A 22959-nucleotide genomic window follows, 5' to 3' on the forward strand; every position below is an offset into this window, starting at 1 on the left:
TGATTGATGGATGAAGAGCTGAAGGATTAATTTAAGGTCATTCTCCTTTCTAAGATTCTCTATTAAAAAAATGGGCATTTCGTTTGTACTTAGATCACATCTTGAATGACCCTAAGCAGAAAGGAACTCCATGTCATCCCCAAAATAGCTGACGAACTTTAAATATACATAGTAATCAGATTTGGTAATTCGTAAGTTACTTTTTACGAGTCTTCTGGAAACAGCACTTATTTAAAAGAAGCACTATAAGTAGAGATGAACAGTGTAATTTTTCACAAATTATGCATATGGAATGTCAAGAGAGGAGACGTAAAAACTTTATTTGCAGACAGTGGAGATTATACCATTTGGGGAACAAGCCTCGTTTTTTCAATCGACGACTTCGTAAGCATACCACCAGAATGAGATTTCAATCTATGAAATGGGAAAGCCGATGATGTCCCATCATAAAACAAGTGACATATTACATAATAAGCAGAATGATTGATTAGGATTCAGAGCAAGTTTTTATCTGGCTTTGCTATCAAACAGCTGTGTGGTTTGGGCTAAATTATAATCTATTAAATCTTCAATTTCATAGTCTATTAACTGCAGATAACAATATCTGCCATTGTTTATCTCACAGTGCTTTTGTGTAATCGAACAAGACAGAATCCTACCATTTTGGGGTTAAAAAATAGTTAATAGTTATTTAGTCTAATTAGTGCTTAAAAACAAAAAGCGCTTTCAAGAAAAACATTTAGAACCATGTATGTGGTATTTTATACATATCAAACCTTACTATTTTTAACTAATTCTGAAGCTTTTCCACCAAATGTTTGTCTTTTTTTTCGAAAGAGTAGCCTTTACTCCACATTTGCATCACCCGCATCATCGATTTATTCAGTCTAAATAAAAAACAAGACCTTTACCTTTGAGGAATGGACTGGCCTCGCTTCCTCCCGATTTGCCTTCTTTTGTGTTTACATATCCGTAAATTGGATATAATGACCTCATTTCTACCACTTTGAGGTGTTATGATAGTTGAGGTGAAAACTGAAACTGCTAGAAACTAGTAACATGAATTTCTATGGAAGTTTTCTGGAAGTGTGATAACCGAGGCTGTCAGTATCCCAGAGGAAGCAAGGAACTGCAAATAACGGAGTTTGGTGTTTTTTAGAGAGCGGAGGATTTACGCCTTTACATACTTTGTGGGGGAGGTCTTGTAAAGCTATTGTGCATACTTTACTATTTTGCTGATTGCACGATGCTTTATAAATGTGTATACTTCGATGATCTTGGCTACATTACAGATACCAGTACTGTGTGCGCTCTTAACCATGAAAAACTTAGTCCTCAGGAGTAGTTTGACTCTTCCCTAAATGGCCCATATATGAATATGAGTCTCTAAAAGCAATTTTCCATATTTTTTTTATTTTTATGGTGATACCAATATATTTGACAGCTGCATTTATTTTTTTGTCCTTCGAATTTACTATAGACCTGAAAACCAAATAGGTAAGCCTGCAGAATGATATGTAAAATTCAAAAGATAATGATTAATATCCAAATGATATTAACCATGTGGTATTGTTTCATTGTTCCATTGTTTCATTCATTTAGTAAATATTTTCTAAATGCTAGGTACTTTATTAAGTATGGAGGCGGAAAGATTTATAGGACACAGGTTTTTGATACAAGAAGTATCAAAAAAAAAAAAAAAAACAGATGCCAATAAAACCAGATGTCATTGTATGGTTTTAAGGAAAAAACATGATCTATGTCAGCAACTACTTTTTCTATCTCGTTAAAATATGCAGCTGGGAGGTAATACTCTCTCACCTATTTTAATTAGTTTATTTCAAGTCAATATTGTTGTCCATTGAGAATGTAATTAATCTGGATTTGATTATCATAATTTCATATTTGCCCTACTTGTAAGTAGCCTATACACTTAACTAGAATCCTGTTGATGTTTTTATTTCAATTATTAGTGCAACTTTTTATAGACCAGAGTTAAAGAGGGAGCCTTCTGTGAATTTCTCGTAGGCCTCTGCCCAGGCTGACTCCTGGAATGGTAATTATTTAACGGTATATCCTCCTCAAAATGTGATTGCCTGGTTCAAATTTCACTATCTTACTCAGAGTTGTTTTCAGAAGGTATCAAAATGTCCTGAAACCAAAATATTCAATGGCCATAAGATTACAATTATTAGCCACTTTTTGACACAACCAGACAAGGTTTATTTGTCATGACAGAACCATTTTGATCTCTTAGTTACTCTTTTATAAATTTCAATAATAGTTTTAGCCCTTAGTCCAATTATTTCTAGAGTAGGGGGAGTTCAATGAGTGGGGCATTTGATGCTTCCAAAGAAGAAAAACAAGAACAAAACAACCACCTTCTTCTCATGTGGAAGAACTTCCACGCACCTCCAAAGGCGCAAGAAACAAGCAATAATCGCGCACCATTAGCAGACCTAATTCTCGTATCCACATCCATTTACCCACGTTGCATATGGTGAATTATGAGAAAGGAGCATGAGTGGGGACCATGTGTATAAGAGAGTGGGATGAGGGCATGAGGTAGAAAGAGCCATGGGAGCAGAAAAAGAAAGTGAGCCTTTAGGGGACAAGGCGAGTGAGCAGAATCACAGCCCCTGACTTTCACTTTGCTAATTTCCAATAAACCACATTTCTTTCAGCATATTTTTAGTAGCAGACTTTTCACCATTGCTAAAAGCATCATGGAGAATGCAAAGAATGAGACGGGCAGAGTGGATGAGGATGGGGTGTCCCTACCAAACTATAGGCCACTCGATGTAGTGTTCTAACTAACCCCATGTAGTGATCTGGTTTTAGGCAATGTCACTAGGTCCCTAATGAAGTGAGTTTGCCAGGGTTCTAACAAGATTTTCCCCTTTCCCAAAGTGACACTCTGCATAATTAACTAAGCCTTTCCTTGATTTCTTTTCTAGTCTTTTTTTTTTTCCGTTCTTCTTTATTTTTTTAGTCAATGAGCTCAGCCTTAAATGAAAGCTGGAGTTGTATGAACTGAATTGGCTGGAAATAGTGGCTGAAAAGCGTGCAAATCAAAGCTGGCAAGTTTCAGCTCTTCCGTCCCTTCAAGAGTAGGCTAGTGCCATTCAAAATGGCTTCCTGGGCAATTGTTCCATGATTCGAGGGTTTTGTCCCTGGTATGGAACCAGGCGTTAATAACCCAGCCTTTGCAAGCTGAACCAAGAAAACACATGTCTCATGTCTACCTGGCGGTGGCTTTAGTACCCATTTGGACACTTCCTGGTGGCGTGGGAACTGTGTAGGAAGCGATTCGCCTCACTTGTGGGGTGGGTGGTTAGACGGGGCAAGCTTCAGGCTCCCTGATACTCCCTGTTCCATCCTGACCCAGTGGAGAATCTAAACTAGACAGAGGAGAAACTGGGAGCTCTGTGTCAGGCAGCTCCATACCCTTTGGTACCTATACTAAAGGTAGGGACTTCTAATATTTTCTCAGGAGATATGTACATATGTTTGTGGGGGGAAAACTTATTTGTAATTTTGGCTTTGGAAAATTATTTGCCATCAAGTAACTTATTTCTAGACAATTACAAAGTGTATTCAAGAGTTCCTACAAAGTGAAAAAAAATCTAATCCAAAAATGATTTTTAAAGATAGTGAATTTTTCTATTGCTAAATATTATCCACTGTGAACTGGATATTATGCTTTGTCTTGCAGCCATTATTAGATAGTAAGTTTGATTTTTAAAATTTTTTTGTTTTAGAGACTTTTTTTTTTTTCATATCGCAAACATTTTTGAAGGCCTCTTCAAAGCCTATGACGCTAGATGCTTTGAATCCTGGATAAAATGGCCATGAATGAGAGGGATTAGTTCCTGATTCTCTATTCTTCTACACTAAAACTTCCCCTCTCCCTCCTTCCCCATTTTTTAGTTCAGAATAATAAATGATCAGATTTAAAGTTTGTTCGAGATTTTGCTACGCTATTCAAAATTCATTGGAGATACTTCTTATACGGGTTAGTTAAGGAAAAGGACCTCAAATCCACGGTCTATGTTTCAGTTTGTTGTGACAGACAACGAATTAAATACAGACTCTGTGGGTGTTGTTTTTATATTCTCTCTTCACATCGGCTTCTAGAAAGTTTAGAGCCCAACGTAGGGTAAATCTCAGTAATTAGCGTGAGAGTCCATACCAGGCATTTTGCATTTTACCCGCACTATTCAACTTTGTACTTTCAAGTACAGATTTAATTTGGTTTTAGCCAGTCTAGATTGAAACCCTACCTATGATGCTTTGTGACTTTGGCAAAGTAATCTAAATTCTCTAACTTATGTTTCCCCCATCTACGTATAATATTAGAATCATATTGACTACCTTCTGAAGATGTGAGGACAAAAGTTAGATAAAGCTCTTGGCATAAAGCAAAACCTTTCATCCATGAGGGCTATTTTCTTTCCCTATACTTAACTTTCCCTTTGTCTTTTTTCTTCCATCTTTTCATCTTTCTAGAATGTGTATATCTTTAGCAGCTACCTTAAACTTAGTGGGAAAAGTTGGACTATAAACCGAAGTAAGTAACTAAACAAATGATTAGCAAATATTTAATTTTAAAATAATTGTTAAGAAATTATGCTTTAGAAGAAGGGTTTATCTACCTTTCATGAGCGTATAGGTTCACCTGGGATCTTGACCTTGTTGTAATGTAAGTTCTAATTCAGAATGTGTAGGGCAGGGACTTCAGAGTCTGCATTTCTAACAAGCTTCCCGTTGATGTGCATGTGGCAGGTCCTTAGCAGTTAACACTTTGTACTATAAGGAGTTTGAAGGAGAGACCTAGATGCCATCTTCAGAAAACACAAAGATCTAGTGCCTAAGACTCCCTGACTCACAACTGAAATAAGTGAGATGGTCTCTTATTTCTCTTATTCTTTTACAAGTCAAAGCTTCCTCTGTCTAACAAGAATTACCTGAAAGCATCCGATAGGAGTCTATTTCTGACAAGAGTCAGTCCTCGGTGTCCTTCTGAGTCATACTGGCTCCCTTAGCAAGCGTTTGGTCCCTTGAACACTTGGAGAGAATCTATTCCATTAAACTGTGTCAGTTCTCAAAGCCTTTGACTATGTCACATTGAATATTTATTAGGCTCTTCTACGGAAACCTGGCCAAGTCACACAGGATGGTCAGAAAGTCTCCAAACTAAATTTATTTGTGCTGAATGATTGTTACCGAATCAGCTATTTGTTTTTCTAATGTCACAGTTTTGCTAAAAGATATCTCATTCCAATTACTCTTGACTTCTTATTGCTAATTCCTCCAGATATCCATCTATAATTGCACCTTGTTCATCGTTTCTCACATCGTTTCAAACTTCCTGATTGCTTGGTTTCTATGGTTCAGCTCCCTTTGCGTTCCTCTCATCCCTCTGATGCTACCCAGAATTCACTTCTGTAAGGACTGAAATTCTCACCTCTTGCTACTTCTGGACTGAGGATCGGAATCTTGGAGACAACATAGATTTCTCCTCCCATGGAATATCCAATTAATTTGATAAGTCCAATAAATTTAATCGTTTATATAACTTCTATTTTTCTCTTCTCTCCTCCCATTTTCCAAAGTCATAGTTTAAGTCTTTGTAATGTCTCATTTGGACTTTGTCAAATGGCCCTTCTAAGTCTCCGTGACCTCCATTTACTCTGCTTATTGCTTGCTGAGTGTTCTCTCAAATTCGCAGATCATCATGTTCCCCTGATGCTCAAAATTCTTCATACTCCATTATCTCCTAATGTAAAACATCACTACATTTCCCATATGACTCTTATGTACCACAAGCAAGAAATGTCAAGGTTAGTCTCTTCTCTCACTGTTCGTTTTCTATTTCTCAGCTCTTCTCACTAACACTCCCGCTGTATTTAGCTCATTGGTGAATCCTAGAATATATCACACTTATTCAAATACATAGACCTTTTTGCCTGAATGTTCTTCCTCCCATCACTTAATTCTTATTTGAGACTAAAAAGTGAGTCTTCTCTGGAAGATTAAAGTCTATGAACATACTTAGGTAATTTTTTTTATGCCCGTTAAAAAAATTTTTACAGCAGTTTTTTACTTTTAGTGCATCATAATTTTATCAAGAACATGTTGGATTTGATTCAGTTCTTTTACTGTATCTGTTGAGAAGATCCTATCATTTTTCCTCATTTTCTGTTAATGAGGTGAAATACATCGGCATTCAATTGTTAAAACAATCACATCCTTAAATTAATACCACTAGTTATGATTTAGTAGCTTTTTGTTTTATACTTGTTGAATTTGATTTACTAATTTTTAAAAAAGATTTTTTTATGGTAATTTTATTAGGAATATCGGTCTATAATTTTAATGTCTTTGTAAGGTTTTGGTATCAAGTCAAGTTCATGCATATTGATTTTTTTTCTATTTATATCAATTGAGCAGAAAGATTTTTAAAACCCCAGGTTATGATTCTGGAATTGTCTCTTTAGTTCTGTCAGTGGTTAATTCATGTATTTTGAAATTTTACGTGTAAACCTGTTTGGTATTATTTTATCTTCTAGATTAATAGATGTTTTCCTAATTAAAAAATGTCCCTCTTTGTTTTATTAATTCTCCCTGTCTGGAAGTCTGCATTGACTAATACCACTGTAACCACTCCAATTTTTTTATGATTCCTGATTTTGTGGAATAACTTTCCCATCCTTTCACTTTCAACCTTTTAAAATAAATATATTTAGAATATACCTCTTGTAGATAGCAAGCATATGGTTCAGTATTTCTTGTTTATCTAGCTTGTCAATCTGTGTTTTTTGATTAATGTGTTTAGTGTATTTGCATTAAATAATTTGCATTATTCATATGTTTAGGTATAAACATACTTTCCTGTTATTTATTTTTACCCCATCTGTTCTTAGTTCCTTTGTCCCTCCTTTCCTGATTATTTTGGGGTAATTAAACCTCATTTAAGTTTTCTACTTTAATTTTTCTACTCCTTTTCAGCTATAACTTTGAATTATTTTTATTAGAGGTTGCTCTAGGAATTGCTATAGGTATTGTTGACACATAACTCTCTGTTTAATATTAACATTACACTGCTTTATGTAAAATGCAAAAAAATATTTCTCTTGGGAAAATGCCTAATTAGAGAAGTTGGGTTATAAAATAGGTGTGTGTTTAAATTCATGAGAAACTGCCCAAATGATTTACAGAGTGGATGGCAAGCAGCGGTTTACGAGAGTCAAAGTTACGCCTTTGCCAACACTTGCTGTGGTTGGTCTCAAACTTTTAGTCAGTTGAGTGGGTGTGCAGTCATGGCACACTGAGGTTTTCCTGATAATCTCGAACGTCTTTTCATGTGCTAATTTGCCATTCTCTGCCTCTTCTTTGCAAGCTGTTTAATTAATTCTTTTGCCCATATTTCTTTGGATTTTCTTATTATTGGGTTATAAATGTTCTTTGTGTATTCCAGACAAAAAGCCTTTGACCGACACATATTTTGCAAATATATAGCTATATCATTGACATTTGTATATCGATCTGGTATCTTGCAATATTACCAAACTTGCTCATTAGTTCTGGTAGCTTTTTTTAGGTAATTCCATTGAATTGGGAATAGAATCCTATTTCTTACAGGCTCTTTGGTCATTCGAGGTATTAAATTAAGAAACTTGGTGTAGCTCCTCAGATACAATTGAGATGTATTAGGTAAAGATTTTCCATGATTTCTTTGCCATAATAAGTAATGATCAGTTCTTTTAATGGTTTAAATTTAGCAGTCTGCACTCAGACCAATTCACAGATTTAGATTCCTCTTTAAAATTCTCACTTTCCAGGTGGGACACTTTCATTAGGTATTTGACTTTGTGGCAAAGCTGGGAAAGCTTCTTCTCTGAGTGGGTGCTCCGTGCTGCCCTGAGAAGCCTCTACCTCACATAGCCATATGGTATTTATTCTTTACCTCTTCCCAAATACATGATAATGTGTGACAGTCTTCATTTGCTTAGCTGTATATTAGTGACCATGGAAATCTGCATGCTGTTTTGTTAATTATATTTGAGTAACTGAGTCACTTCGTCTGAACAAATAAAGCTACCAGTTTTTAGAGATGCCATCTGAATGCAGTAGTTAATAAAGCTGTAGAGAGTTGTTTAGAGGAGTATGAAAATATGGTAGTTATCTTGACAGAAATACCTTTTTTTCTTTGCAGTTGAGATCTATATCTTTTTAAATGTGGTTTCTTACTGAGCTACAGTGAATGAGTATGGATTTGTGTTTTCAGTCAACATTGGGCATTTATCCTTGACTTATTAATACTATTGACTCTTGCTTTGAGAAACTAATTTAGTTTGGCAATGCAGACACGTTTCTTTTGATTTTTTTTTTTTACTGCCAAAAATTGAGAAGTGTCCTTTTACTTTCACAGGGGAGATTTGGGAAGGAATATTAGATATTCCTCTTTCATCATAAATACTGCTGCTTTTAGTTACTGCGCATTTATCTCACATAAAAATATGGTGTAGACTCTTATTGTCTTGGTTTTTGTAATGGGTTTATTATCTCGTAGGGTTCATGAGATCGAATATAATTCACATCTGTATCTCCCTTATAAACTAGTCTATTATCTTGTATATAGTAGGTGGTCACCAAATATTTACCAATGGTAATTATGATTTCAAAGCCTAGCCTGCTGTAGTTCAGGTTTATACCACATTTTCTTCTTTTACTACTACATGGAACTATTTACTTAAAATTGGTCTCTTGATTTCTCACTCGAAACTTTGGCTTATTCCATATCTTCCGTTGGGAATGCTTTCTATTCCAAATTTACTTATCAGACTCCACGCCATCATAAAAGGTCGTATTGTCCCCCTGTTTATGAAGCTGCCGCTGATATCCTCTGAAGAAGATGTACATCTTCCACCTCCATTATCTTCCTCCAAGAACTACCACTGACGGAGCACCTCATATGCTCCTGACAAGATGCCAAGCATTTTGTATCTGTTTTCTCACTGTAATCTTCAAATCAATTATGAGCTCACATAGTAAAACTTTCTATAGAGGAGACTACTGACAATAAAAGAGATGGACTGTGTTGCCCAGATCACAGATATAAGTGATGAAAACTGATGTGGAAGAAATCGTGCTGGCTCCAAAGCTTCTTCTCCTTCCATAGTATTAAAAATATTTTATTAAGTGCTGTAGGATATTTTTATATTTTTTTCATAATTATAATCATAATCGTACCTGTTAGACTTAGGATCAAATCATGTCCAACTTTATGGTAAAGTATGGAACAGTTGAAATATACACTTGTAAAATTCCTATTTTTGCTACCACAAGGAAGGCATTTCGCATACCCAAAATATATTTTATATTGACATCACCATCCCTGAGACATTTGCCTGGTTAAACAAGTATTGTTTTGTATCATTGTCATATCCCCTTTTGGCTAGACTTTGAGACTGGCTAGACCAGCGACTTTGAAATTTATTTTTCTTTTTTGACAAATGAAATCTTACAAGGATGCCACAAAAGAAAGCAGTTTAAGAGGAGACGTTCTAGCTGAAGCTGAGAGAGGGCGGGGCAGGTGGGTGGATTTCGACACACCTTCTCAGGTACCCGGCAGGCGGAGCCTTTGATGCAGCTGACTCTGGGGAAAACACCAGTGTTCTCCAAATCACTGCTTGAGCTCTGCTTTGTTTTTCTAATAAAAATCAGAGAAAAAAAATTTTAGATGTCTATATGAAGTTTTTGAGCCCTGGAGTTTGTTCTTGATTCCCAAGAATAGTATTTTCATAATGAAAAATACCCCAAAATGAACCGAAGTAACTAAAACATCCACAAAATTGGTAAAAATAATAACAGAACCAAGAAGGTAACTAAAGTACTATACAGAGTATATCTGGGTAAACTGTTGAGTATGGCGGCTGCCCCTTCGGGGTAACTTAAGGTTTTAACCATGTTTGTTCAACAGGCGGCCAATGGCCTTCCCTCTCTTCTCTCCTTATAGAGTAGTTACTGACTCTGCCTCTCTGTCTTTCTCCCTCGCAGCTCCTAGGATTTTCTCATTTTCTCTTTCTCCCTTTGAAGCCCATCTATTGCTGCTTGCTACTATATATGCGATATTCCGATCATATTTTGTTACTGAATATATTATAAACCTCATTTTCACATAACTGCTTATGTGGTCCCTTCTGCCTGAACTTTCCTTTCTTCCTTCCTTTATTTACTTCGAAGACGTCAACTATAGGTCAACTTCATATTCATTTCTGTATCGTATTCATTTCTCATATTCCCATGCCCAGCACAGATCCAGCGCTTAGTAGGTGTTCTCAATATTGGTAAACAGAGGTGCCGAATTATCACACTTCTCCAGCAGGTGCCACCGTGCCTTAAAAAGGTCTTGGCCTGTTTTTGAGACACTGAGTTATACAAAATTAAATGAATGCCCTCCTTTATCTAGTTGATATGCGCTTAGTTGAAATCAGAGACGAAGCACGCTGAAGTCGCTTCTGTGCTGTGCGTGGGGACCGCCTCAGGTGATGCACACAAATGCCTGAGACAAAGTTTTCCCAACGCTTAACAAGGCCAAAGTGAAGGACCGATTTAGCAAAAGACTCCATGATAAACATAATACCTGCTTAGATGAGACTTTAGGAATCTAAGGCAATGATCATACCATTTGGGAAGAAAATTAATGTGAGGATTATAGGACTTGAAGAAGAGTTAGTGAAAAGAAAGAAAGAAATGTGATCTGTAAATAAGGAAAAATAAAATTACTAAATCCCCTGTAGGAACAAATATATTTCAAATGAAGTGTAGGAGACAGAAGAAATCACCGTAATAATTAAATAAATTTATAAAGTAGAAAGATAAAATAAAAATGGCACAGATTTGCCTAACTGACCTATTGTCTTGGGAAACTTAAAAAAAAAAAAACTATCTCCAATACTACTCTGCATTTCATAAGCAAAGTGTGGAAAATTGACTTCAATTAAAAAAAAAAAAGCTATTCAAAAATCAAGGCTCTTTAGCTGTTAAAAAAAACAATAATTGAAATGTATTTTAGTTACTATTGCAGATAACTTCCAGAGCTCAGTGGCTCTCCTAGGATGTCTTTGTCCATTTCTGTATCCTTCTACCCCCGGTCTTCAATCTGATTTCAATGACCAGACCTGCCATCTTGGGAAAGGCAATAAAGATAATAAAGCTGTAATACATCCAGCATTGATTTGTGCTAAGGAAAAAAATAAAGCCAGATGAGGGAACATAGACATGTGAAGTGGATGCTATTTTAATTGCATGGTCAGTTATCGTATTGGATACAAGGCTATTTTTTTCCCTATTTTTTTTATTTTATTCACTGATTTAACACAAATCTGTGCATTGAACACTATTCTAAATCCTCTAAATAAACATACTAACAAAAAGATGTTATTCGGTCCCTTAAAGGACTTATGGATTACTGACAGTGTATACAAGTGTTTGTGTGCAAGACACACACGCACATACACAGTATTATATACATACACACGTCCACAATCACAGTCGCACGTGTGTACAGTGAAAATTAGACTGTTGTGCCGAAGGCTTTTGATAGCACTTCGACATGAAGAGGATATTCTAAAAGCCAGTCATTCTAACAGGACCACAAAGGGTCCACGGCTTGTGTTGCTCATTGTTTTTCTCATGAGGATTTACTTCCTGCCACATGAGCATCAACTGGGAGCCAGTCAGATAACTGTGAGGAAACGTAGGAACCTTCCTTGACTGTTTGGTGTCTGCCATTCAGGACAGCTTTGTCAGTCTCTACTTCCTTCGTGCATTGCAATGTATGTTTTTATTTGTTTTTGTTATTTCGAGGAAGAAGTAGTTCTATAACAGAGTCTACTGCTAGTACTGGTAATGAAAGGGGAAAAAATCAAAAGGGCCTAAAAAAAGTGATGGCTACTAGAAATAAAGTCCTAGAGGGCTCGTGTCATTTTTTTATAGTTTCGTATGCTACTATTTATAGAGTCGATAATATGCCATTTGTACATTCAGGGGTGTGAATGACCAGAGTCTATGGAATGGGTACGGTCCAGTGGGCATCAAAGATAAAGACAATATTGTCTCAGCAAAGACTTCATTGGAGGTGAAATCCTTATACTAGACCTTGGAAGGTGAAAGGGTTTGCCAGGTAGAAGAGTTTTGGAAAGAACTTGTAATTGCTCGAGACAGTGTGAGCAAAAGATCAGTTAATTGAAGCAATGTGCCTGGGTTTAGAGAATTATAAGAGAATTATAAGTACTTTTTTCTGGATCTATCTATCTATCTATCCATCCATCCATCCATCCATCCACCCATCCATCTATCCATCTATCCATCTATCCATCTAATATATATTAGATACAGGAGGCAAGAGGACAAAGCGAAATGGATTTCTGTAAGGAAGAAAGATTCTGAGATAGTCTAGAGAGTCGCTTTGAAGGAGAGTAGAAGGAAACAAGCAAGGTGGAAGGAAGGTGAATTCAAGATAGCACAAGAATCTGTGACAGGGAGATCGGGTTGCCATTTTCGCACAGTGAGAATTCAATGTTTTGCATTCCAGTATAGGAAAATTCCATCCAAAATGTCCGTTGGTCATCTTAGTACACACAGATCAAGATGAAAGGGTAAGGGGATTGCAGTGTAAGCTTACCGAGAGAGGGTATTGTGGGTCTGCCATGTGCCAGGTACTGTGTTGCTTATTTTCCATAATTTCTAATCTCAAACCATTGTGAGACAGGCAGACTTTATATCCATGTCTACAATTAAGGAAAATTAATTTTAGAGAAACTGAATGGCTTGCTTCATTACATAGCTAGAGTGGGGATTCTAACTCAGGTTCAATTTGCTATCAAACCCTTTCTCATTCCTCTGTATCAAGTTGCAGTTGGTAAATATAAAAAGCATTAAAAGGAAACCAGAAAATTCTAAAGTTCTTAAAGTCCATCTCCAGTTACTTTTGATTGTAAGAAATAAAAGCAGTAAAGGAATAATATAACCAATTCGAGTCCCTTTGAACTCATTTGGCTCCAAAAAAATAATCGAATAAACAGACCTTCACATCACAGTCATTTTATAAAGAGAAACCGAATCCATCTCCATTGAATACCTGCTCCAGTTGATTTATTTTTTCGTTTGTGTATTTAGAGACGAATTTGAAGTAGAAAGCAATTTTCAAGAAACCTACATCTTGTAAATATTAATAGGGGGCAGAGGTGAAAAGGCTACATGCTTTTAGTCAAAATGGATTTCCCGCTATATTACCAAGTCGGAAAACATGAATCAAAGGGCACGCTGAGATATCATGTTTAAATTAAATAAACGATCACCAGTATTTTTCTTGGGAAAGGTAAACATTTCTTTTTGTTGAGTTATTTTAAAAATATGACATCAGATATTAACACAGATTTATAAGCTTAGGCAAGATTGCAGGTTCGACTGAGTTGTTTACCAGTGAGCAGTTGGGAGTGAGAAATTGTTGTCTGTTGGTCAAACCTCGGGTCCAGACATCGTTGTAAAGTGGAGAGAACAGGTCAGTCAGGAGAAGGGGGTGGCTGATTATTGAATTCCTAAAGAAATATAAAAGCTTGAAGGTAAAAGTAAGAGCCTTTCATCTCAGAAAACAGTAGTGACTGAGGAAAAGCGATCATTGGCGGCTTCTGATAGAAAATATTTGTCAGTAAGAGATATCGTATTTCACTAACTCTTTCTTAGGCATATGGAAGAAGCCATCATAACCATGCTCCCTAAGGAGTCGTTCCTCTTCGAGTATTCTCCATCACATCTTTTTTTTTTTCTTTTTCTTACAAAATTTACCGCTATTTTATATTTTATTTTTAAATGTATTCATTGTCTCTATGTCTATATGTTATGTTCAAACCTGCCCTCTAAATGTAAGCCTCGTGGGGTCAGCAATCCCATTGATCTTGTTCAACTTCTTGTCTCCACTGCTTAGGACAATTTATGCGACAAAGGATGCAGCTCTTACGTATACTACATGGTTTTTGAATGATTGAGTGGATGGATACCCTGTAAAAATGCAAATATCAGTTAATATTAACATAAATCAATATTTATGAATAACTATATGTGAGGACCTGTTTTAATTAAGTACTATAAATATATTTTAACTAAATAAATATATTTTAACTAAATGAATACCTTTCAGACTAATGAAAGCTGACCAATTTTCCTTATACGAAGTTAAAATAATTGATGCTAAGTAAGAGAAGATAGACTTTTTTGTTCTATGACTAAAATTATTGAAACAAGATTAATAGTTAATGTCCCATAACAGAATTTTTAGCTCTAAGTGTTCTTATTTTGTTTTGTTCTGTTGTTTGTTTGTTTTTGCTTCATAGGGAACTTCAGGGTAGTTAAGTCTTTGGCCTTAACAGAATCCTTGTCTTAAGTTTGTTCGCAATCAAGAAAGGGAAATGCAAAATAATTGCTTTGCATTTATACTTTATGCCATTTTGTAGTTCTGATCAGAGCATGGTGCATTATAATTGGCTACTTATTTGCCAGTGTACACTTTATTGGAGTGCAAGCTTAATGAGAACAAATAAAAACATTAAAAACATTTATCTTATCACTTGTCACTATTGTATCCTGAGACTACAGGTCAATGACTGGCATATGGCAGGTGTCTCCAAAATGTTTAATGAAATAATGTGCCAGTTTGGGGAGGAAGGGTGTATCTTCCTGAATCCTCACATAACATCTTCCTGAGTCCTCACATAAAAACAGATAGGCAGCGTGAGAGAATAACAAAACTAAAACCCAGGGATAAGGTTTAAAAGCAAAACTCAGGACAGATTGTCTCCTACACACCTCAAAATAAAAGTGAGCGGGCACAAACCTCTGTAACGAGATCTGCATGCTCTTGGTGTCTGAACAAAAGAGGGAAGCAGCAGATCACCTGGCACGTCCAACAATGGGAGAACGCCAGAACAGCCCATACACATTCACCGTAAATTATGGTGAGCCAATCTGAGAACAGAAGCTGACCCCATCACGACTCTTATTCAAGATAGGTACCTGCAGTGAGGACAAACAGCTGGTAATAAAATCAAGGTTGATTAGAAGAGCAACAATAGAAACAAAAGAAAGAGCGGGTCCAACTAAAAGTAAGGACAGGAAAACAGAACCAAGAAACCTCAAAAAGATAGCTATCCTGTTTTACTATTTTATGGAAAGAGGCGAAGAAGGAATTTTGTGAAGTTAAATGGCTGTAAACATGAGCTAGAGAAATGTATTGAAGTCAAATATCTTATAAAGTAACTATTAAAAAGAGAGAATAAAAAGCAGAATAATACCCCCAAAAGCAGTGAAAGAATGTCTGAACACGCTCAAGAAACAGAAAAACAAAAACTGGTAACATACTGTTTTAAAATGAGTTAGAATAAAAGGAAATGATACAAAATGTAAAATGATAAAAATCATAATAAGTATAGGAATAAAGTGACAGAAATATGAAAATTATAAAAATTAAAATATTTTAGAAATGAATACTAAAAACTAGCAGGAACACAAAATTGAATAAACACAAGTAATACTTTATGATAATTAGAAGATAAAAGCAAGCAATATTTTACTTTTTTAAATAACAAAGGTGAATTTGAATAAAATTATAGATATTGACAATAGGCAAAGAAGAATGGGCTCACAATTAATATGAAATCCTGAAGAAGAAAGCCAAAGAGAGGTAATAGAACTAATACTAAAAACTCTCATTCACATTTAAAAAAAAAAGATAAATGGTCTAAAGCTGTATGTTAAAAGAGCTCTTCATTAGCAACCCCAAATGAATAAGACCAAGTCGTATGTTAGGAAAATCTTTGTAGCTTGAAGAAGAAAGATCCTTTGGGCATCTCAGCAAAAATAAGATATTGCTTCATAAAGAATAGAAAAATTAGATTATTATTAAATTTCTCAACAGTAACACTTCACAGTGAAAGAAAATGGAGGGATGTATTTCGGATACTTAAAGAAAGAAGCCGTAAGCCAAGAATGTTAACATTCAGCAGAATGGACGCTCAAGGAAGAAAGAGCTGGCTAGATAATCTGTTAACATTCAAGAACTCAAGTAATCATGTTTCCAAAAGCTCTTCTAAGAATTTTAGTAGAGAATCCTTTCAGACCAGCAAAATGCCTGGAGAGACAGCAACCTAAGGACCGGTATTCAACACTAACTATCCAGCTGCTTTAATAATGAAAATGAATGAGAATTAAAAGGGAGATGGCATTGTATGGAATGACTAAAATGTCTGATAACATAGATATGAAGCAATCATAAAGATGAGGGCAGAAGGAGACAGCATAATAAAGTAATTTTATCTGTATCCAAATTGGTGATTTTAGTATAATATTATTATTCTGAGACTTTTATTTGTGTAATAAATAAATCTAATAATTAATTTTATAATATTTAATTCTGTTATTCCCTATGTACTTTCCTAGCTCTGCTCACAGAAAAAGGCCTGGACTAAAGACCAACTCAGTAATGCTGAGCAACCCACGTGCCCACATTTTTGTTTTGAAATGTCGTTTACCATAAAAACAAAAGAGGCTTCTTGAAGGAATGGTTGATGTCAGATCTGAGGCAGAAAATGTACAGATAGACCTGGAAGATCTTTGCGCACCAGAGAGCAAGGACATTATCAAAGATTATAAGGGTCATGTCAAAAGAACATAGGAGCCAATTTAATGACACTTAGACCGGCCAAAGACCAGACAATTAGAGCTTCAACAAAAATTCTTTTAAAATCTGATAGCTAAAAATCCATCCAATAGGCATACATTTATGAATTCAGAATAATATGCAAGAGAAAAAATAATTGGCCATATTCTAATGATGATAAAGGAGCAAATTCATCATCTTGAAAATTAGATAAATAAAAGGAAAGAATTAAGCCTTGAGCCTACATTTCTTTATGAACCGTAAACAAGATAAAATAATAGGCGAGAAGAAATAGCTCTTTATGAAATTATCTCAAGTAATAAGTGAATATCACCATCTCGTGACCCCTGTGTCTTTTTAAAAAATTAATTTTTTTAATCTTTCAATTAACGAATGAACAAACAAAACGGAAACAGACTCAAAGATACAGAGAACAAACAAACAGATGTTTGTGACCCTCATGCCTTTACCAGCTCAGGCTGCTGTCACAAAAACACCACAGACTGGGTCCCTTGTGAATGACAGAAAGCCATTTCTCACACTTCTGGAGGCTGGAGACCCAAGATCAGGGCACCAGGACTGTTGCGATCCAGTGAGAACCCACTTCTGGGTTGCAGGCTGCCAACTCGTCATGGTATCCTCCCATGGCAGGGAGCAGAGACAGGAAGCCATCTCTCTTGAGACCTTTATCAAGACACTGATCCCATTCATGAGGACTGCACCCTCCCGACCTCGTCTGATCCCCATCACGTCTCGAAGGCCCCGCCTCCTAGTACCATCATGTGGAGAGGGGCGGGGTTTCAACATATGATTTGGTTGGGGGAATGGGGCGATAAAACATTCAGTCTATAATATCTCATTAACAATAAATGAGTACCATTGGCTGTTAACGTCGCAAAAAAAGCAAAACCCAAATGTCTTATGTAGCTCCTGGTGAAAGAACAAAATGCCATTTACAGTCTTGCCAAAGGGATGGCACCTGGGTCTGAATAAATCTCTGCATCCAGCTGCTGAATTGCAGCTGAACAGAGGAATTGAATTCACCATGAATTTGTAATCGTCAAAATCCAGAATGTGAGATTCTACTGATTAAATGGCCTGGTTTCTGTAAGAAGTAAAAGGCAAGAAAAAGAAAGGATGGAGGACAAGCCTATATAATAAAAGCAACTTAAAAGACGTGTCAGTTTTTAAAATTAGACATGTCTAGGGAAGCACACTCGAATAAAATCCTTAAGAAATGCAAAGAAGTAATTACTATATAAGTTACTTTGGGAGTGATAGAGCTATAATTGGAACTGGGAACATATAAAGCCTTCAGATGTGACTCGAAAAAATAATTTATCTTGTAATAATTCACTAAGCTATAGAATTGCCTTGTGTGGTTTTATGTATGTCGTGTTTTATTTTAGAATAAAAAGGTAAAAAATTACTATTTCACAGGAATTTAGGCAAGGAGATCACAAAATATCTGGGAAGGTCTAGTGATATGTAATATACGATGCAGAAGCATTGTAAAACATTCGCTGATCACTCTCGGGTGCATGATCTGCTTGAGATTCTGGCTGTTGTTTTCAGCCCAGCCTCTTCAGAAAATTTCATATCCTGTGGCAGAGACGAAGGACCGAGACCTCATTTCGGCGGGATAATTAATTCTTCCATTGGATGACATATTTTGGTGATATTTTTCACTGGTTAAAGTTTACTGAACGGCACCTATATGCTGGGACCCTGTCTCTGAAATAAAAAGAGGGAGGTGGAATGGTTTCTCGACCCAAGGGGTATAAAAAAATACAGTTGCAAAGTGAGATTTTTAAAAAATTTCGCACAAGTTAAAATTTCATCGACATGTTTCATAATTCTCAACATGGAGCCTCTTGACATTCATAAACTCCAAGGAAATAGTGGGATGAAGGTCTTTGAGTTTATTTTAGCCTTGTGGGAAGTCAAAAGGCAGAAAGAATTTGTGTCCTGATAAGGCAGAACAAGTCTTTTGTTAACATTAATTAAATCATCTTTCTTTATCTTCTCTCTCTTTCTCTCTCTCTCTCTTTCTCTTTTTTTCTCTGTTTTTGCATAGTACTAGATAGCTCAAAGTGTGATGCTTGTTATTTCTCAATAAAAGACGTAGTATTATTTCGCAATGAATGCAGATATTGAATCATTATGTTGTATACCTGGAGCTGATACAATGTTATATGTCAATTATATATACCTCAATTAATTTTAAAAAGGTAAATCAAAAGGATTTCCTTATAGTAAGTGAGTATGGGGGTGAATTAACTTTATTCAGCAACTAATAAACTATTTCTTAATATTGTGAGTGAACTCTGTGTCTACATTTTGCATTTTCATGACAAGCTTGTCAAGTGGTTGCTATAATCACTCCCACTTTGCAGATGTCAAAACGGAGGTTCAAATGGTTTCGTGATTTGCCCAAGAACATTCTAAAAATGAGATGGTGGACCTGAAGTTTGAGCCAAAGTTTCTGCCTCTAAAGTCCATGTTTGTCTTTCCAAACAGATCACTAAAGGACAGGTCCCAGCATCCTTGTCTTCTGTTTATACCAGATGTTAATCGGCTTTAAAACGACTAGGTCTTATTAAAATGCTAAAGGATAAAGGGAGCCCCCTTCTCTTTCTAATCAGCTATCTCTCTAGAGAAGAAATCAGGATTTAGTAAATTAACACTTTTCATCCAAATTGGTTTCTTTAGTTTTCTTCTCCTTTCATCTTTGAGCCTCTGACTTATTAGTGATTGAGATTTCTCAACAGTCATTCCCAGACACCAGCACCTATCTGTGATCGTCTTCAAATTAACCGTTAAACCCTATGAAATTAAATCTGTCAGTGCAAGTCCAACAAAAGACGGGCAGTACGAAGGAGTGAAAATAAGTAAATTATTCAAAAGAACTAGGCCAACGTAGCTAGCCTAAATCCTCCGTGTGAAAAATAAGTCATAATCCTGACCATTTTCTTAATATCTCTGTTGGAGAGCAGGCAGGGTTAAAAATATAAAACCAGATAAATGGGTGCTATATACGGAAAGAGGTTTTGCCTTTACTTGATTGATGCTAAGGACAAATACACAATCAACTATGCAAATTCCTCCAGCAAGGGGAACTGTTACCTACACACATACTAATTACTCAGGTATTTACTACAACAAGGTACCGACATGCTAATTGGGTATTGTTTGGGCACTCTTGAATTTTTGGATAATTTTCATCATGCCTTTTCAAAACCCCTGACTCTTCTTTCAAATAACCTTTATTCATTTTCCCTACCCAGGAAAATCTAAGCTCTCGAAATATAGGCTTAAGCAGAATGCCAAACAAAAGATAGAAGTAAGATGCTATCCCATTCAACCATATTGCTGATCAGATATTTTACATAGGTGACGCCCTGTGTGCACTTTTTCTTAAAACACCTAAAAGCTGAAATTCACCATTTACCCACTTTAAGATTCCGAATTGTCCTGAAGTATTATCAGAAGCAGATGGAGTGCATTTCCATTCTACTAAGGCTCCGACTCTCATCCCAGTTTGTCTCCCTCCTTCCTTCCTCTGGGCTCACACTGTGCTTAAGATAACGTCTGTAAGAGGCCACCCTATGACTCAAAAATATTTTATGGCTGGGAAATTCTGGCTTATGTGAGATTTTTTTTCCCTTGAAATTAAATGAATTGAACTTACTATGAGAGAGCTTTTTGAAAATCATTATAAAATAAAAGCTTAGCAATGAAAGACTGGAAAAGAAATACTGAAGTGAAAATTAGCCAGTGATGGCATCTTTCTATTAATAAAGTGTGTGTGTGTGTGTGTGTGTGTGAGAGAGAGAGAGAGAGAGAGAGAGATTGATTGATTTGTGGAAGGAAGAGTTCTTTCTATTTCTACCAGTTGGCTGTGTTTCTTCAGGGGGCTCCAAGGTGCTCCTGACCCCTCTTCCTGCAGTATTTATCATCAGACTCTACGAGGATCACCCCATTGTCTGGTCAGAAAGTTCTCTCAAGAGCTGTGCTTTCTCAGTGGGAATGTCGGAATTCTCACATTAATCTAATTCACAATCTAAATACTTCAGATATGCACGAGCAGTTGTTAAACATGAAGGCAAGTTCTAACTTGGAAAGAAGTACATTAAAATTTAAAGGTGCTGAATTTAAACGTTAGCTTACCCTTTAAGAACACTTTAGCGAAAAGTGATTAGTTTCTGAGAGATTGTTGGTCAATTGTGGAGGAAAAAAAACAGAAGGTCTCCACTTTGGTTCACTTTACACCTAGTAATTGTAAATCATATTTAAATATATGATTTTAAAAAGTATGGTAGTATAGATACACCAGGGCACTCAACTCTGAGGAGACTTGCCAACCAAGAGTTGACTTGCCAACAACTCAACTCTTGAGAAGATAGGACTGGCTTCTCATCTCATTCCTACCCCATGAATGACACAGGAAAAGTCACACTGAATCAATAGGAACTTTCCTGTGTGACCATCAGCAAAGTAGGGTTATAAACATTTAGCATTAGGAGGAGGAATGAAGCACCCAGTGTTAGGTTTTAGGAAGTGTAAGAGATGGTGAGCAGCTAATTAAGACTTATGATTCAGTGAAAAAACCAGATGACCAAAATATTAAATTTAATTGGTAAATTAAATTATGCTTCATCCATACAATGGAATCCAAAATCATCAATTAAAAACAAAACAAAACAAAACATTAACAAAGGATAGCATTTCCAATGTCAGAGAAAGAGAGACAAATTCACTGACAAGGTTATTATTTCACAGTTATTTTTGAATGAGAAAAACAATGCAGAACAGAATGATCTCAATCATATATATATATATAAATGTGAGGTTTCGTTGTTCACACTCAAGAGGATATAAAATCATCTAAACTAATCTATTACCACTTCTGGGGGAAAAAAAATCCCCAAAGCTAATAATGTAAGTCATTACTGTCATTTTATTTAAAATACCAAGAACTCACTAGACGGAGATAAATTCTGCCAGTTAAGTCGCTGTAACCACTGGTTTGGTGCAGCCACCAGGACTTGGGTTGTCCCGGGTCTTGGGAGTTATTCTAATGTTATTCTGGGATTTTGATTCATATCAAACATAGAGAATTTCAAATTATGAATAAGTATAAACTCTTCATTACATCCTAGAGTTTAGAGGATTTTCGGCACATATGATTTTATGTGTTCGATGTATAGCAAAGTTATGCTAGTTCTTCTGTTTATGCTTCACTCTTTGGTGGACCAACGAATAATGGAACAGTGATGATAAGATCATTACAATCATGGGAAATGATAAAAAAAAAAAATCAGAGATGTTGGTCAATAGTGATACCAGTCTAGAAATAATAGCTAACATAATACTTGTACACATAATCCATTCATTGTCTCCATTTAAATTATCCACAGGTAGGACACCACCATGGTCATTTCTAGGAACTGTCAAGAGTTATGAAGACCATAGTTATTGACATTACCGAGCATCACTATCAGCAAGATTACCTGTAGGAGTCTGCTCAAACACAATCAACACTCTTACTTCTGTAATTCTTGAGTCATACCTAGAAAATGGTTGTGTGTAAAGAGAACTGTTGGATTTTGTCAGTGAATACATAACAGATTGCAGAAGAGCATATGTTTCAGTGGGCGTTGGAGAGAAAAAAGAGAATTCTGCCCAAGATAACTGATATAAATCTTTCTAAAATCTTATATTCCAGAAATGGAAAATGGAGCCCTCCATCAAGTCATTCAATGAGCCTTCTTCTCTGACTTAGACTGACACCGCCTTCTTCTGTTTCTCTGTTCATTCCTAGGATGCAGTCCCAACAGTACCTGCAGCAGCGTCGAAAATTTGCAGCTGCCTTCTTGGCATTCATTTTCATTTTGGCAGCTGTGGGCACTGCTGAAGCTGGGAAGAAAGAGAAACCGGGTAAGCAGTAGAGTTAAGAAGGCAGGACTCTTCATTGATTGATGTCCATCTAAGCCGACTACCTAATTTTTGCCTGTCCTCTCTCCCTTCCTCTCTCCCTTCCTTCCTTTCTCCTTTCTTCCAAGTGTTTAGAGGAACCTGAATATCATTCCCTCTCATTTCCCCCCATTATAAGTCCTGAAATATAGATAATGATCTATTATGATCATTATCGATAAGTAGCACGTTAGCCGCTACGAAGTACAGAACATTGTCCAGCAATCAGATGTTTTACTAATGCTGCCTTGCTCTTCAAACGT

General features: G+C 36.1%; 1 protein-coding gene across 2 annotated transcripts in view; it reads left to right on the top strand.

Annotated features, from left to right (window-relative positions):
* Positions 1–22959, top strand: part of PTN (pleiotrophin) — an 88406-nt gene that overhangs the window by 48686 nt on the left and 16761 nt on the right. For both annotated transcript variants that reach the window (XM_016122882.2, XM_016122883.2), the window contains exon 2: positions 22545–22660. In XM_016122882.2, coding sequence (XP_015978368.1) covers positions 22546–22660 — 115 coding nt within the window. In that variant the 5' untranslated portion in view covers position 22545. The remainder of the gene's footprint in view (positions 1–22544; positions 22661–22959) is intronic.

The sequence above is a fragment of the Rousettus aegyptiacus genome, unplaced genomic scaffold (genome assembly GCF_014176215.1).
Source record: "Rousettus aegyptiacus isolate mRouAeg1 unplaced genomic scaffold, mRouAeg1.p scaffold_m13_p_13, whole genome shotgun sequence".
Classification (NCBI taxonomy): Eukaryota; Metazoa; Chordata; class Mammalia; order Chiroptera; family Pteropodidae; genus Rousettus; species Rousettus aegyptiacus.